This window comes from Chrysemys picta, chromosome 2 (genome assembly GCF_011386835.1).
Source record: "Chrysemys picta bellii isolate R12L10 chromosome 2, ASM1138683v2, whole genome shotgun sequence".
In the NCBI taxonomy this organism is placed as follows: Eukaryota; Metazoa; Chordata; order Testudines; family Emydidae; genus Chrysemys; species Chrysemys picta.
In genome coordinates this window covers 21,544,324-21,562,550 of record NC_088792.1, presented here as the reverse complement: position 1 = coordinate 21,562,550, position 18,227 = coordinate 21,544,324, and the positions used below count along the sequence as shown (strand labels likewise).

General features: G+C 42.5%; 1 protein-coding gene across 5 annotated transcripts in view; it reads right to left on the bottom strand.

The window, feature by feature from the left end:
* The window catches only part of RNF32 (ring finger protein 32), a 47,361-nt gene that overhangs the window by 3,724 nt on the left and 25,410 nt on the right, over positions 1–18,227 (bottom strand). For 4 of the 5 annotated variants that reach the window (XR_010598207.1, XM_065582751.1, XM_065582754.1 and 1 more), the window contains exons 5-7: positions 16,526–16,558; positions 15,993–16,117; positions 15,675–15,783 (exon numbers count right to left, since the gene is read on the bottom strand). Coding sequence is in view for 4 of the 5 variants with exons in the window: in XM_065582751.1 (XP_065438823.1) it covers positions 15,675–15,783; positions 15,993–16,117; positions 16,526–16,558 (267 nt within the window). In the remaining variant the exon portion in view is untranslated. Of the gene's footprint in view, positions 1–4,354; positions 4,506–15,674; positions 15,784–15,992; positions 16,118–16,525; positions 16,559–18,227 lie in introns of those variants that run through there. The other variant, XM_042859113.2, reaches the window with a different exon arrangement.

Below are 18,227 nucleotides of genomic sequence, written 5' to 3'. Positions count from 1 at the left end.
TCATATTCCATCACATGCAAATATGTGCATTGACCTTAAATTTTTTTTTAAATCCAAACCCTTCTCCCCTTCAGTATTTTCATTTTACATGATTTCCATATAGTTCTAAATGACAAAATTGTGAATCTTTTTTGAATGAGATGCACAATATGTATTGGACTAATAAGATTTTATTTTAATCCGGTTATGAGTGCATATACTGCCCTGAGTGTTTTACGGGGGTAAGTCTCTGAAGTTACATTTATTGTAAAAAAAAGTTATTGGAGTCTTAATTTGCTTTATCTGAATTACTGTCAAAGACTAGGTTTTAGAATTTAATTAACTTGTTCCATGTTTTATATAAAACCTGCTTCTGCTCCTAGTAAAGTCAATGTTAAAGCTCACTGACTTCAGTGGCAGCAGGAGTAGGCCCTTACCCAGCATGATTCATGGTCTCTGTTCAGAAATCAAGTCAGGATTGATTCTTTAGGAAAGTTTTTCTATGGGACACGGGCAGAACTATGCTGCACAGCCTGCATTATGCCTGGCTCTACCCTGGCTTTCAATGAATATCAAATTGGCACAGACCTTAGAAAATTATTTCCAGGAGAAACCTATAGGTGGCCATCAGAAATTAGCATAAATTAGAGCAGCCCTGAGGCTGCTTCAACTTTTGCTGGTGGTCAGGCAGGGCCCAGAATACCAGCATATGGCAAGTGCATAGATAGATTAAAGCAGTGATACCCAATAGGTGGCCCGTGGGCCAAATGTGGCCCACCAAGGCTTCCGGTGTGGCCCACCAGTTCACCTTAAAAAAATTTTATAATTAAGTTCATGAACAGTGATACACTACCTATCATTTGCCTATGATTTACTTAGTAAATAACTTACTGGCAGTGCTTAATTTGTAATGAAAGAGTTGTGGGGGCAAACCTGGCACAAATTAAGCACTGACAGGAAGGCTGGAGAGCGGCGGCTGCTGGCTGGGCACCGACCCCTGAAGGTAGTGCTGTCATCATCAGCAGGGCAGAAGTCTGGGTGACATGGTATGGTACTGCCACCTTTACTGTCTTCAGAGCTGGGTAGCTGGAGAGCAGCAGCTACTGGCCAGGAGTCCAGAGGAGCAGGGGATATGAACTTCCAAGCCTAAAGATGCTGGGATTCAGCCCCAGCACAAATTAAGCACTTCTTAGAATCATAGAATCATAGAATATCAGGGTTGGAAGGGACCTCAAGAGGTCATCTAGTCCAACCCCCTGCTCAAAGCAGGACCAATTCCCAACTAAATCATCCCAGCCAGGGCTTTGTCAAGCTGGGCCTTAAAAACCTCCAAGGAAGGAGACCACCACCTCCCTAGGTAACGCATTCCAGTGTTTCACCACCCTCCTAGTGAAATAGTTTTTCCTAATATCCAACCTGGACCTCCTCCACTGCAACTTTAGACCATTGCTCCTTGTTCTGTCATCTGCCACCACTGAGAACAGCCGAGCTCCATCCTCTTTGGAACCCCCCTTCAGGTAGTTGAAGGCTGCTATCAAATCCCCCCTCATTCTTCTCTTCTGGAGACTAAACAATCCCAGTTCCCTCAGCCTCTCCTCATAAGTCATGTGCTCCAGACCCCTAATCATTTTTGTTGCCCTCTGTTGGACTCTTTCCAATTTTTCCACATCCTTCTTGTAGTGTGGGGCCCAAAACTGGACACAGTATTCCAGATGAGGCCTCACCAATGTCGAATAAAGGGGAACGATCACGTTCCTCGATCTGCTGGCAATGCCCCTACTTATACAGCCCAAAATGCCGTTAGCCTTCTTACTGGATCTTAAGTTCTCGCAATCGCATCAGCTGCAGTTGAGCTAGGACAATGCCCATTTTTTCATCAGTGATGGAAATAGAGCCAAATGTGCATGTGAATGGGAGTAAATGTCACCAGGTCAACAGCGAAAATTGAGCTTTTAACCCAAACTGGACAGCAGATTTTCTTTTTATTATGCCACCTCATTTAAACACAAAACCTTTGTGTCTAATGTGCCACACCACTGTATCCATCTGTAAGGTCATCAACATGAAGTGCCTGCCACTTTAAATCAAAGCACAGTAAATTCAATTCAGCCTGTCTCCCTGGCAGTGTTGCAAGATGTGACAAAATTGAAAATCTGAAGTCTTCATATCACACTTCAAATGTCATTCTCACAACACCAGCGACTGTACAGGAAAAAACAACAGCTGCTTCTTTTTGGATAATGTTGGTACTAACGAAAAAGAAAAAGCCTTCTCTGCATGCCGAGCTTGTGAAGGAGTGCATGATGGAAATGCTGGAGGAGCTTTCTGCCGGAGATAAAAATAAAGATGACATTGTGAACTGTGTGAAGCAAGTTTCACTGTCTGATTCCAGGGCAGTGGGAAGACTGGAGGTAATTTACGAGGACTGTTTGTTAGTACTGCTTTCCAATTTAAAAAACACCAAATACATCTCTCTTGCAGTGGACAAATCAAGCAATTTAAGTGACGCTGCCCAGCTATCGCTGTTTGTTAGATTTTATGAAAGTGAAATTTTCAAGGAAGAATTTTTGTGCTTAATACCATTAGAAACCTACACCAAAGGAGAGATCGTTTTTGAAAAGATAAAAGGCTTTTTTGAAAAAAATGGTTTAAATCTGTAGAAAGTAAACTTGCTTGTTACAGACGGAGATCCCCCCATGACACGGAAAGAGAAGGGCTTTGCTTCACATTTGGTAATGATACACTTCACTGCATCATTCATGAGATTGTCCTGTGTAGTAAGTTGTCCGGGGACTTGAAGAAAAAAAAAAAACAATGGGTACTGTGATTAGATTAGTGAACTACACACACTCAACTTCTAGCTTGCAACATCGTCTTTTTAAAGCTCTTTTACAAGACATTCCAGCCGAATACAGTGACCAGTTGCAGCACGACGACATTCGCTGGTTAAGTCGGAGGCAGGTGTTAGAGAAGTTTTGTGCCCTTCAAAAAGAAATAATACACTTTCTTTCAAACTACAAGACCAACAAAGCTTGCGAGTTCGTGGAATTTATGAATGATGTCCCCTCTGTCTCACAGGTAGCTTTTCTGTGCAAAATTACTAGTCACTTGAATTTCCTCAACTTGCAGCTCCAAGACCATGCAAGCAGTGTTGAGAATCTGTTTGAAAAAGTGTGTGCATTTACCCACATAGATGAAACTTCAATGAAAATGATGCAAGAATTTCTAAAAAAATCTGATCAAAAATTTTAAAATGCAATTTGAGAATTTTAAAATTCTAAAGGGTTTGTTTTATTTGTTCGTGATCCATTTGTTGCCTCTGCCGATGCACCTTGACCTTCTGAAGCAAAGAACGTTCTTGATTCAATTGATGAAGGTGCCTTTCAAGCTCCAGGTCAGACAACTTGAAGGCAAAATTCAGAGAAGTGGGACTTTGTGATTTTTGGACTAAATATGCTGACCAGTTTCAGAATAGCCAGAATCAAGCTATCTATCTTTTAACGATGTTCGGATCAACATACGTCTGTGAATCTGGGTTTTCTACCATGAACATTCTAAAAAACCAACACGGTGATCGCCTCACATATGAGCATCTTCCCCCGTGCATGTGCCTTTCCCTGACCTCCTACAAACCACTCTTCACAGAGCTTGCCAGAGATCATTGATGTCACCTCTCCCATTACAGATTACCACAAACACAGGTAATAATGTTGTTTCATAAACTCTGTTAAAAGCTAGAAACACTAATACTTATGTTGTAATCAAGGATTTATTTTTTGGCAGCTGAAGTTTTTTTTTTTGTTTGGGTTTTTTTGACAGCCTTCTGCGCAAAAGACCTGCCTCTTGTTATACAACTCTCAAATCGGCCCACAGGTAGATCTAATTGAGCACCACTGGTTTAAAGCCACCTTTGCTTCATCCTCCGTTTCTGTGATGAGCACATGAGCAAAGTGACACAGAATATGGCACCTTATAATGTATAATCTCGGTGTCAGTTTCTACTCCTATCTTTCCTTAGCCCACACTATGACTGGAGCATGTGAGAAAGGCATGCTGCTGCTGGGAAGAGCAGACAGTAAAGAGAGCACATACTGCTGCTGTGAACTAGAGGCAGAGGGAGGAGCCAGCTTCTTCCAGAAATCCCAGCAGGGTGCTGCTCAGTGGGTCAAAAGTTTTTTCCATATAGCCCATGTAACTCCAAGTGAGAAGCAGTACATGAGCTTGTCTGACGATGGCTGTGCTGTTTGTTCCTCTTTCCCTCTGGTAGACTCAGCTGTAAGAGGTCTCCCATTCGCTCCTCAAAATCATGCTTGTGTTCTCCCTGCCCTACTCAGCCAAAGGATGTTGGGTCCTCTCATCAGGCCTCCCTGAGCCAAAGCCATAGAAGAATCGGAGGAGAAATTTTGTTTGCTTATGACTGATCCAGCAAGTTCCCCTGCATGGATGCTACCTGCTTTGAGGTTTCCAATGGATTTTCTGCAGAATGACTCCAGCCCAAGCCATCACTCAGGAAGTGGAATCAGGGACTGGAAGACAGAAATGTAGCTAACTCTTAAAAATGGAGGTTTATGCTAAAAGCCCTATAAATATTTAAAGCCTATATAGGAAGGGATAAGCACCCTTTATAGAATATGGAATTGGTAGTGTTAATATACTAGCATTATGTTCACAGTTACTGATGCTAAATCCTGATCTGTGTTAATGCACAAGTTATTAGATCATTTTGCTTTTCAAAAATTTGAAACTGATTAATAGGTAAAAGTGCTACTCAGCCTATTGGCTACTCAGTACACCAAAACAACTTATGTCTGAAAGGATCCTTGAGTAATTAATCTGTATCTTTTTGTGATTTCATTATAGGGTCATTAGGGAAATATTTCAGCTTGAATGGTGTGACAAACTAGGAGTTCTAAATACTTTATATCAATATGCAAAGTGACATCAATCATTTGCAAGGCAACACACCAACTCTAAGATTAAATGAAATGATGCAAACAAAAGCACCTTAGTGAACTCTGTACAGAGAAGCCTTCTTAAGTGATCCATCTTAATGTCAGTAAATTGTTTACTAATGTGTTGACTTATGGCAACCCTCAAAAGGAAAATGAAAAGGCTAGAGTTTACAGCATATCAATGAATCAGTTGATAAGCTTTTACTGGTTTAATATCCTCCTAGTCTTGCTGCTTGGAGCCACTTCAAGTTAGCAACAGAATGTTTGCCATCACCATGTGATAAAGGAAGTCAAACGACTAAACAAACTCCAGGACCATTATACTGTTTGGTGAGATTTAAATTAAAATTGTTGGGAGAAATCGTGTGGAGGGGGGAAAAGGAAACTAAAGTCAACCACACAAATTTACAAATGACTTACCTAGCTTCCCAAACAATGGTCAGGACTTTTACTTAAACTGGAGACAATGCAATGCATTTGAAAAGATTTAATTGCAGCAATAAAAGATCATACCTCAATTAAATGACTTATGCAAGCAGACTTTATAGATAAGGATCAAAGAAATTCACTACCGAACACACTGCATTCTAGGCAACACTTTGTTTTTTGTACGCACTGATGCTAAAAAGTTGTATAGCTTGGTTTCAGTGACCTTTCATATTCCCTTTGATCTAAATTAGTAAAAACTTTAATGATTAGTATAATAAGGACTACTGTATCTCCATCAGACAAATAAAATACACTCTTCTTAACAAAGATATTTCAGGCCTACGTTCTAATTCTATGGCAATTGTTTAAGACTGCAAAACTAGACATTTGACCTTTGTGGGCTTGCCAAAGGAAGTAGGTCTATATTTTAAAAAAATCTACTTGCTAACCCCCAATCTCTTAATTGTACCACTGTTCAGTTCTGTTAGTAGCCGGGGAGTGACATTTTAAGAGCATGACGCAAGTTTATGAGAGGAGAAATGCATTTTAGAAAGGCTTTTTCCCATCTGGAAATGGATTGCTATATTACCCAAGTGTTTTATTAACAAACTGACACTAAACAAAGGTATGAAAGCTAAAAGTGGAGAAAACCAATTCTCATTTGAAAGCCACAGAGAAGAGAACTAAGAAAAATGAGTGTGCATCCCTTCATTGTGATTTATATTCTCTACACACATTCAGTCCTGGGCAATCCAAATCAGTATGTGTTATCCACATGTGTCTGAACAGAAATAAGAAAAGTTGCCACCATACTGTTCAGTGCAGGTTCATGAAGTGCCATGTGTCAAGAATCATTGCCTAAAACTGTGAGCTAGCCTTGAAAATATTTGTAATTGAAGCTGCCATTTCTGAATCTTTCAACAGCATCACGATGCTAAACAGCAACAGTGAAATTAGCAGTATAAAGCCCCAGTGTTCAAGTATTACACATTTCCCATTTTGCTTTTTTAAAATGGGTTTGAAATTAAAATAAGGCTGGATATAAACTATTTTGTTTAAATATTAACCAGTGTTATGACATACATGCTTCTTGAGAGTGCTACTACCCTTGTTTCCTGTCATAATCCTGATGCCTTCCTTATTGTGTCAAGTTTCTTTAAGTGGCATTTAAAATAAAAAGGGCGATACCAAATCACCAGCAAGAACTGATTCAAAAACCAAAGCAGGAAAGAGGGAGAAGAGATAAGAAGCCAAGGAGGTGCAGTAGGTTGGCCTTTTGTAGTGGCAGGTTCAGGTAGTATCATGATCATTATACTTGCATCTGGTGTACTGATTTGTATATTGGGGAATGCATAGGAATTGTCATACTGGGTCAGACCCAAAGTCCATCTAGTTCAGTATCCAGCCTCTGACAGTAGCCAGTATTGGATGCTTCAGAGGAAGGTGTAAGAACACTGCCGTAGGCAGATGTGGAAAAAGCTGCCTTCTCCCCTGCCCCTTCCCCCACATTAGGGCTCATCCTAGTCTCTAATAATTGGGGTAAGACTTGAAGTTTGAAGTTAGTATTCCTTCCAAAACGTTTATTAATAAATGAGGACTGTGGATGTTCTTGGTCTCCTTGTAAAGTGTCCAATACTCTTGAATCCCTACACTCTTGGCCTCGACCATAGGTGACAGTACAAACTTCTTATGGAAAAATCAATCTGCAAAGAGTTAAATCAACTCTAAACCTCTTAGCAGACATGAGAGATGGCATATTTAAGTGTTCAGCGTCCTGGGACTTAGCTTCCAAGACTGTAGCATTTTAGGGATCAGGACTGTGGGACACTTATTAGAAGGAGACAAGTTAATATTCTGGGGTATAACAGTTAATCCTTAAAGAAAATCTATCATGGTATTTACATGCTCCCCTTCCCCCCGCCCACCTAGTATCTTAAGAGGATAGTTTCTATCTACCAAACCTTCCATTTCTCCCAAAACTAAATTTAAATGAGACCTTAAGGTCTCTTTAAAAAGTAAAGCTAGTTCTCTTTAGTTCCATCCTGCAGGTTTTGTAACAGTTACAAAGGCCTGCAGTAAACATTCAATTGTCAGTTTTTTAAGGCTGAGAAGTATTTTTGTTGCAGTAGGGCCCAAAGGCTCCAACCATGACTGATGCTCCATTATGCTAAAGGCTGAACAAAACACACAGGAAGATGTAGTCCCTGCCCCCAAAGAGCTTACACAGTAATGAGATGCAACAAGTAAGTATAACAAACTGTGTTAGGGAAAAGAAGACAGAGCAACAGTAAAACCTGGACTGCACACACACTTTTACCCATTTAGCTAAAGGTGTGAGCTTTTAAATCAGTTTAGTTAAACTGGTACAACAGTGTGTGGATGATCTTATGTTGGTTTAAACCTGACACATCAATTTAGTTTGCACCACATATGAGTGTCTACACAGGGGTTTGCACCAGTTTAACTACATTGGTTTCTGTGTGTAGTTAAGCTGCGGGGGGAGGGGGCATGAAGCAGGTTGAGGTCCTTGTTACTCAGAGGTGCTTGGCAGCTTATAGGGAATTGTGGCTTTATTGGTGGCTGTTGGGGAGGTGTCAGATGGGTATTTGTCACTGACTAATCTGGAGAGTTGGGCTGAGCTACCTGTCACTTGCGACAAGGGAAGAGGGAAAACTGGGAAGGGCTGAAAGTGGAAACTTCCCGGACTCTTTTTAGCTGGCTACTTCCAGTGAGCCAGATTCACTCCAGTGTCCTAGCTCCCAAGACAGAGGTTAATTGCCCTATACAATATCTGGAGTTCTTAGAGATGTGTTACCCTACGGGAGCTCCTCTTGAGGTGCACATGCACCCCATGTTACTTTAATCAGAGATTTTTGGCAGCAGCGTTCACTCAGTCTGCACATGTACCTATCCTTATGCTCTGTACTGAGGGTAGATAGGATTGCAATGGATAAACTGTCCTTAATTAACTTCTTTACCACAAAGTCTCACAGAGACAACACTCCAAAGCAGGGGGCAAGGAAGGTGGGTAGTGAAGCATCCATAGGAACATACATCTTGAAAACTCCAATTACTGTACAGGATAAGTAACCTCTCTCTTTCTTCAAGGGGTGTCCCTATGGGTGCTTCACTTGAGTTGACTTCCTAGCAGTGCCTTCTGAAGGAGGTGGGAGCTTTGCAACTCGATTGAGAACTATTTGCAGAACCAAAGACAACATCTGCCTGAGAAGTGTTAACTAGGGCATAGTATCTGGAGAAAGTGTAGACTGAAGCCCATGTAGCAACTCTGCCTATTTCCACTACAAGGACATCTTTTAGCAGAGCAATGGATGTGGACTGAGACTTAATCGAATGTGCTATGATAAGTTTGCAGCTTCACAGAAGGAGAAGATACAGGTGGAAACCCATTTAGAAGGTCTCTGGGTTACACTGGTGTTCCTTTAGCTCTGTCTGCAAGAGATACAAATACTGTCATAGAAGCTTAGAAGGATCTAGTCTGTACAAATAGAATGCCAGTGCCCTCCTAACATTTAAGATATGGAAGGCAGCATCTTCCCTCATCTGATGGGGTTTAGGATGAAATACAGCGAAATGAATATTTTGATTTACACAAAAGTCTGAACTGACTTTAGGTAAGGATGCAGATGTAGTCAGAGGCACACCTTATCTTTGAAGAAAACAGTGTATGGGGATGGAGAGGTCAGCCATCAGAGCTCCTAGCTCACCAACTCTTTGAGCAGAAGTAATGGATGCTAAAAAAGACAGTTTGCATGGAAAGGTGTAAATGTGTACAGGTAGTCACTAGTTCAAAGGGAGGTTTCATTAAAGAATTGAGACCTAGGTTCAAGTGGGCTTCCTGACCTGCGGAAAAAGGTTTGATAACCTTTTGATAAATCTAGAAGTTGCAGGGTGAGCAAACACCAAAAAACCTTCCACAGCTGAGATCATAGAATATCAGGGTTGGAAGGGACCTCAGGAGGTCATCTAGTCCAACCCCCTGCTCAAAGCAGGACCAATCCCCAATTAAATCATCCCAGCCAGAGCTTTGTCAAGCCTGACCTTAAAAACCTGCTGAGAGAAGGACGTGGCAAGCTATGCACTAATTCCATATCATCATGGCATCTGAACAGAGGGAGGGAAATCTTGCCCCACCCCTGCCATAACAATTTATACAGTACATCCTGGCCCTGTTGTCTATCATTATGTGAATGGATTGACCTTCTATCATAGGAAAGAAGTGCTGGCAGGCATATCTTATGGCCCTGAATTCTGGGATACTGACATGAAGGGTGGACTTTTGGGCAGTGCACCCACCCTGTGCAGTATGATCCTGTAGGTGAGCTCCCCATCCAAGGATAGATGCATCAGAAACTACTGTAAAGGTGGGAGAGGGATGGTTGAAAGGAACCCATGAACACACCTTGTCCACATTCTTCCACCAGTCGAGGGAGACTAACGTGTGACAAGGGACAGAGAGCAACTTGTTCAGACTGTTCCTGTCAGGAGTACAGACTCACCTGACCCAAGTTTGGAAGGAGTGCAGGTGCGAACGGGCATGTAAGATGATGAAGGTTCAACACTGTCATATGCCCAAGAAGTTGGAGGCAGGATCTCACTGTGACCTGAAGACTTAGTTGAAATTGTCCCTAGTTCTTGTATTATGGGAATAAGTAAATAACTTTTCCTTATCTACTTTCTCCACATCACTCATGATTTCATATACCTCTATCATATCCCCCCCTTAGTCTCCTCTTTTCCAACCTGAAAAGTCCTAACCTCTTTAATCTCTCCTCATATGGGACCCATTCCAAACCCTTAATCATTTTAGTTGCCCCTTCTCTGAACCTTTTCTAGTACCAGTACATCTTTTTTGAGATGAGGAGACCACATCTGTACGCAGTATTCAAGATGTGGATGTACCATCAATTTATATAAGGGCAATAATATATTCTCCTTCTTATTCTCTATCCCCTTTTTAATGATTCCTAACATCCTGTTTGCTTTTTTGACCGCCTCTACATACTGCATGGACGTCTTCAGAGAACGATCCACGATGACTCCGAGATCTTTTTCCTGATTCTTTGTAGCTAAATTAGCCCCCATCATACTCGCACTGTGTGTCTTTCGGCACCCCTCAGTAACGGTGATTCAGGCTCTTCCAAAGATTCCAATGTCCTCATGGAATCAGAACCTGGATGGTACCGGGGACTCTAGATAGGGACGCTCAGGAGTCAGTATGTTGGCTGATATTGGAGACGGTACTGAACTGTGATCAGTGTGCCCTTCACATTTGGCTACAGAAGACCGTACCAATGACCATTTCAGCTTGGCTCTGGAGTCCTTGTATTCCAAAGACAATGAGTCTAGTGCTGATGCTGTTATAAGTTGTTTACCCGACATTTTCTTGGTACATGGCATGGTTTTCTTAGCTGGTGCCATGATCTCGGAACTGGAAGGGATGAGAGCCTCCGCGCTACCCGTATCAGGATATGAAGTCTCCTGAGACCTAGACTGAGGAGATGACTTTCCCACTTCTTTTATCCCATTCTGGTGAATGGTATCTCTTCTTCTTAGAGGGTCTGGATGGTTGTGAAGGGCCCTCAGGGTCTTTTGCTTATTGTACAGCAGAGCCAGTCACCGGGGCTCTGAACAACTAGATCCAAGATCCAGGGGATGAACTGGATCCCATGAGTCTCAGAGAGTGCTCCATCAACAGGAGTCTTTTTGAACCTGCTTCTCAACCTGAGCAGATCTCACATGTGGAGAGGACATGAGTCTCTCCCAGGCACAGCAGGCAGCTTCAATGACTATTGCTGAGGGGAAAAGACCCATGGTACGTCTGGCAGGGTTTGAATCCCGGGGTCTTGGGCATAACTGCACTTGAGTCTGTGGACCAAGACCTGAGAGGGTGGGGGAAAAAAGACCCATATCGGGCAAATGAAGAAGGGAAGGGGGAAACTAACCCCCAAAGTGCATGCCGTGCTAAATAACAAAAAATAGAAGAAAATGCCAAAAGAAAAGATGATGTGAGTGAGGTAGCAAGCTGCATTGCTAGCTAACGGACATAGCAATGCTCCATCTCAAGTCAGTCTTGAAAAGGAACTGGAGTGGCAGTGGGTCTAGGAGCGCAGGGAGGTCTAGGGTGCAGGCATGACCCAAAGACACTGCTAATGAAAGTCTCCAATCAAGAGTGCCCATGGGCATGTGCACATCTGAATGCAGAGTACTCACAGAGACACTGCTCGAAGAAGAATGTAAGGACTAATCTGAATAATTTGAGACCATTGAAGGAGAGGTCCTCTACAGCATTTTGGACCTTACACAGGAAGCCTGAGGACTGCAGCGACGATGCATGGCACATGACCGTGGCTGTGGAGATGGAGCAAGCTGCGCTATCAGCTGTGTCAACGGGCACCTGTAAAGTCATCCTCACCAGGAGCTGTCCCTCCTCAGTCACAGCCTGAAATTGCTCCCTGTGTTCTTGTGGGAAATGCTCAATAAGATAATTAAATTTGACATAGTTTATGTGACTGTTTTGTAAGTATCACCTGGTAATTCACAATTCTAAACTGCTGGGAGGCAGACAAATAACTCTTGCAACCAAGTGAAGCAAACACTTCTGGTCTATGTCATGTGGGGTAGCTTTTGAATGGTGCGGTCTGTTCCATTCATTAACTGCACCCACTCCTAGGGTGTTGGGGGTCGAATGAGAAAATAAAGACACTGAGCCCCAGCCGGGAGTAGCATTTTTTTATCTGCCCTCTGGAGCTGTCAGGGGCAGTGTCAGGGATTTGCTAAATCATGTTGGTAGGCTTCAACTGCACTGTATTCACAGGCAAGTCTTTGGGATTTTTTTCTAATGGAATTTGGAAAGTATTTGCCACTTTCTTCATCAAGTCCAGAACTGTTTTGAAGTCATCTGCAACAGGCAATAGGGGCATAACCGCTTCATCTGGAGAGGATGATGGTACATTTGTTTGCGGAGTATGCTCCTTATCAGTCCTTCTTTCTTTCTCCTCAAACATTTCCTTCGGCAACGATGATGCTAAGGGGAATGGATGAGTGTGGGGAATGCTGTCTCTGGTGTTCCGCATGAATGATAGGTGCCTTTGAAAACTGCTGGTGATTATAATGCTCAGTGGTCCCAGTATGGCCACTGAGGCGGCCCCAAAGAAAACTGGGGAGGCATCTAGCACTGGTCATACCCTGGAGATTGTTGAACCACCCGGTCATGGAGATGGCGAAATGTCCCTGGGCTGAATAATTTCAGGAGTCAGGTCTGGGTAAACAGTGAGGAGAGTCTTGAACTGATATTTGAGAGTCTGAAGAGCTCTCATCTATATAGTGTAATGGTGGAGAAGATGAAGGTTCAGTGAGGGTATGACTGTGTGGGAAAACAAGAGGTACCAGCGATCCCTGGGGTACCAGAGATAATGCAGGTTTGCAGTACCAGGAGTCTGAGTTCAGTAAAGGAGACTCAAGCTCATCAGAGACAAAAACAGATCCCTGGAGAATCTGAACTTCTGCGGTACCACATGGGCTTGTGTGAAGATGCTAGTGAAGAGGTAGAGAAAGCTGTGATACCGAAGGTGGCATCGACACTGGTGGAATTGCCAATTGAGGTACTGATGCAGCAGTCAGTGCAGGTAGTACCAACTTCTTAGGTGCAGTGTCCTTATTTCTAATACTCTGCTCATGCTTCAATGCTGCTGTGGCTTTGGTACCAAGTGATGGGTACCCTGCAAATTATATGAGTTTGTGGACTTTAATCTGGAAGTCTTGGTACCGGAACTCACTCGAAGCCTCTGTTGAAATCTTTTGAGGAGTACGGGGCCTCTGCTGCAGCAGGTCTTTTTAGAACAGTGTTCTCTCTGAGGAGATTTCATGGATCTCCTAGGGTACGTCTATACTTACCCGCTGGTTCGGCGGCAAGCAATCGATCTTCTGGGATCGTTTTATCGCATCTTGTCTAGATGCGATAAATCGATCCCGGAAGTGCTCGCTGTCTACGCCGGTAATCCTGCTCTGCGAGAAGAGTAGGCAGAGTCGATGGGGAAGCCTGCCTGCTGCGTGTGGACCCGCGGTAAGTACCTTTAAGTTCGAACTAAGATACTTCGACTTCAGCTACGTTATTCACGTAGCTGAAGTTGCGTATCTTAGTTCGAACTGGGGGCTTAGTGTGGACCAGCCCCTAGATGAGGTCTTCCCTGTGTGTCTAATAGGTTTGTGTCTCAAAGCTTGAGAGGGTGAACGAACTGCAGAGGATGATGGGGCACTGAGGTCACTCAGGGTATGTCTACACAGCAAAGAAAAACCAGTGGCTGGCCCATGCCAGCTGACTCAGGCTCGCAGGGCTCGGGCTGTTTCATTGCTGTGTAGACTTTCAGGCTTGGGCTGGAGTCTCAGCTTTAGGACCGTCCCACTCTGCAGGTTTTTCTTTGCTGTGTAGACATACCCTTAGAGCCCGCTGTACAAGGATCCGAAGCCGGGCAGAGGCAGTGCTCCATTATTAGAAGATGGAATTTTATTTCTCTCTCTCTCCCCCTTCCTAGAGCAACTTTTGAAAGTTGTTCAGAACTTACATTAGCAGGCATGTGTATACTCCCAAGGTGGCATGTACAGTGTGAATGGCGATCACTAACTGGGAAGGACTCCCGGCAAATGAGGCAAGGTTTGAAGCTTGTAGATGTAGGCATACCCCAACAAAAACAGGCTTCGTTGGGAACTTCCCTTATTGTCAAGAGGGATTGGGGAGGAGGAGGGGGGAAGAACGTGTATGTATAGCAGGAGTCAAAAGCCTTGGCTAACTGGGAAAAAAAGAAATGAACACTAAACTAACTAAAGCAATAAAGGTATAAACCACAAAAGAATAAAACTGACTAAAAAAACCTAGTTAACAAGTAAAATCGCAAGCGAATGCTGAGGATGCTCCTTCTCAGGGCAAGATGGTTGAGAAGGAACTGAGGAAAATTTGTCCATCACAGTCCGATATACTCTCAGTACGAGGCACGAAGATAGCTAGGGTGTATGCACACGCCAAACGGGCACTGATGCCAAAAATTTCCAATCAAAGAAGCATGCACACCATGGAAGTGGAGCCTCCATAGAGACACTACTCGAAGAACTGGCCTCATTTCTACTTCTTGTTCTATAGGGAGAGAGCCCCAAAGTGATTATGTTCTCACTTCTGAGCTGAATTTGGAGGATGTGTAAGAGTGTTCTGGAACTGGACCATCCAGTCCAAGTTTTGGAGTAGTTATGAAAGACCAATGACTAATAACGAAATCTACGATTCATTTCTTTTACTACCATATCTGCTTAATGTGTACTTCTACAGGAAAAACAGATTCCTGGGATTTATGAAAAAGGGAAAGAAAAATCCAAAACAAAAAGAAAAGAAATACTGTTACTGGGGTAAGCACAGGTTAGGCCAGGGGTGGGCAAACTACGGCCCGGGGGTTGCATCCGCCCTTCAGATGTTTTAATCCGGCCCTAGAGCTCCTGCTGGAGAGCGAGGTCTGGGGCATGCCCTGCTCCATGTGTGCCGTGGCTCCCAGAAGCAGCAGCATGTTCCCCCCCAGCTCCTATGCGTAGGGGCAGCCAGGAGGCTCCACACACTGTCCCTGCCCCAAGTGCTGCCCCTGCAGCTCCCAGAGGCCAGGAACGACGGCCAATGGAAGCTGCAGGGGCAGCACATGCGGACGGGGCAGCACGCAGATCCACCTGGCTGCGCCACCACGTAGGAGCCAGAGGGGGGGACATGCCGCTGCTTCCAGGAGCTGCTTGAGGTAAGGGCCGCCCGGAGCCTGCACCCCAACCCCCTGCCTCAGCCCTGATCCCCCTCCTGCCCTCTGAACCCCTCTGTCCCAGCCTAGAGTACCCTCCTACACCCCAACCCCTCTTTCTCAGCCCCATCCCAGAGCTCGCACCCCCAGCCATCGCCATCACCACCCGCACCCCAGCCCCCTGCCCCAGCCTGGGGCTCCCTCCCGCACCTTGAACTCATTTCTGGCCCCACCCCAGAGCCCGGACCCACAGCCAGAGCCCTCACTCCCTCCCGCACCTCAACCCCCAATTTTGTGAGCATTCCTCGCCTGCCATACAATTTTCATACCCAGAGGTGGCCCTCAGGACAAAAAGTTTGCCCACCTCTGGGTTAGGCCTTATGTAAAATACAGCCCTAATCTATATTAGAGTGTTTGTCACTCTTTGCACCTAGAAAGGGACTGACTGAGGCTTTGAGAATGTTTGATTAAATGGAAGGCTAGGAAAGAATAGAACATTAACTGAGACTGAAGAAACAATGCAACGTACCTTTGCTTCAAAGAATTTTTTTCTTAATTTGCTATCTTGCGGAGGTACTGTTTTTCTCAAATTTTTATACCATTTTCTAACAATATACCCTCTCCAGCAAGCTTGGATTCTGTTGAAAGGAAAATGTCGATGTTCAACAAATGCAAACATAAATTTAAAGAGAACAAAATAATTACCTAAAACATAACCATTTGAAAATTTTCAAACACTTAAATATTTACTGTGCATCCACCAGTGCTGAATTTTCAGGATGTAACTTGGAGCAATACAGCAAAATAAATGTTCAGCAACAACAGCTCTATTGGAAGTAATCCTTACCTCGTAATACACTTTATTTTAAACAGACGCGCCCCATCATGTATTACTCTGGTCTGATACTGCTTCTTTCTACACAAAGGACAGGTCTTTTTACCTGCAAACTTTTCAAAAGCTTTCAGGCATGCCTAGAAAAATATTATCATTTTAAAATGTAAGTAATCACTTTCATGAATTCAAAATAGCATATATTTACAAGAATATACATTTATATCAAACTACTGGAAATAAGAAAATGGATGATAAATCTTTTTAGACTTACATGGAGTCAAATATTATGAATTAAGCTATCTGTCACTTCGATGTACATACTTAGTAATCCGTATACAAACATATGTGGGTTTCCCTTGTATGCAAAATGTAACATTGTAAAACAGGAATAATAATATCTGTAAATTATGTTTCTAACAGTAAATGATATTGAGTCAAAATGTCTTCTTGCAAAACCAGAAATTGTGCTTACAGTAGATTTAGAGTATTTAAATTACAAGAATGCTGTATTGCATGCTTTAATAGTTAAAACAGGGTCTACTCACTCTGTGAAATACATGGGAACATGAAAGCAGCACCTATTGTTCACAGAAAAAAAACAAGAACAGCTTGAAGTTTAAACTAGTTTAAAAGCTGAACACCAAAAATACATGAAGTAAAAGAAAAAATCTGAATGTAGAAAGATTAATCCTGCTTGTTGGTAATATTGCAAAAGACTTCTATTGAAAATGAAGTTTAAATATTTGCAATTTTTATTCTAAAAAGAGAAATATAAATGAACAGCATAAAAAACTGCTGTAGGAAGCAACTAGAAAAATAAAGTACAGCTCAAAGAAACTAAATGGTCATTCATTAGTTTTGAACTGCTTCATATAGAAAAGCCCATAGCAAATGGGGCAAAGGAGGAGCCATAAAATGCCAAATGACAAGAGAAAATACATTTAAAATAAAAACTGATCCCCCCCGCCCCAGAAAACAGTTAAATTTCAATAAGTGATATGCAGCACACATAGTCTTCTCAGAGAAAGTGTGCTCACAAGCTTCATGCAAACTTCACCTTTTTCTGACCCAAACTCCTATCAAATGGTAGTGATCTCTATTCTGACAAAAGGTACAGCATTAGACAAAAAAGGCAGTTGGTCCTTAGTGGAAGGAAAAACTGGGGAAGGAGCGAAACTAGAATAAGTACTGTGCATTACTGAGCTGGCAAACACAAAAGGATTAATAGCTAAACAGCCAGCTAAAGGAAAAGCTTTCAGATACAGTGGCTTTTTTCCCTTGAGGGAGGACATTTAATGAAACATGCAGGACAAAAAGAATTCCAGAGACATTTCCCTTTTTTGTGCCAAATCTAAAGTAACCTTTTCATGAGTGCTGTCTTTTGCTCTCTCTAGTTAAAACTTAGACCTAAAGGGTAGCCAGACTGCCTGAGTTTGGCAGAACAGCCTTGTTCTTCACGGCCATCCCACCTGTCTTTGTGCAATTTTATACTTTCTTTAAATAGGTAGCAATGTGGTAAAAGGGGAAAAAATAATCAACCTCAAAAACTGAAATTTCAACCCACCCACAACCCCCACCCCAGTTCAACAAACAAAGCAGAAAAATACCCCAAAATGCAGAAAGAAACTTACAAGCAACTTTGAATAATGATTTTCTCCTCCTAATTACATTAACACCTGTCTAAAGAACAGCACTCATCTTTAGCTAGTTACTCGTCCTTTTTGTTTAAGTAATTCTAAAATTATACATGAGGGAATATTAATAAAATGTTTAATGCAATTATGCTTACACTGCACATATTTGATGTATAAAACCATCAAGGTAAAATGCAGACATGCCCTCAGAAATTGTGACTAAATGACCAATTTGAATTGGGGATACACCAGTTACACTCTGTGGACAAAAATAACTAAAGAACTATTTTTTTAAAACTAGCATCACAAGAAAATAAGATAAATAAGACTTTTTTTTAAAGTAAATTGCACAATCAATAACTACTGTACAATAATAATGATGAACTAAGGTTAAGAAGTTAGCCACTTTGGCTCAAACCCCAAGTGGGCACAGACCTATGGAAGTTTTGCAAGACTAGATATAGAGGTCTATTAGTTTTTTCCCCCTAGAGTAATATTTTCAGCAGCAAAAGAATGTCCTATTAAGCATTCTATACCACATCTCTCTCCAGGGCAGCTTCAGATCTGGCCATATAATGGTTGGACAGGCAATCAGATATTTAAGTGACATCTA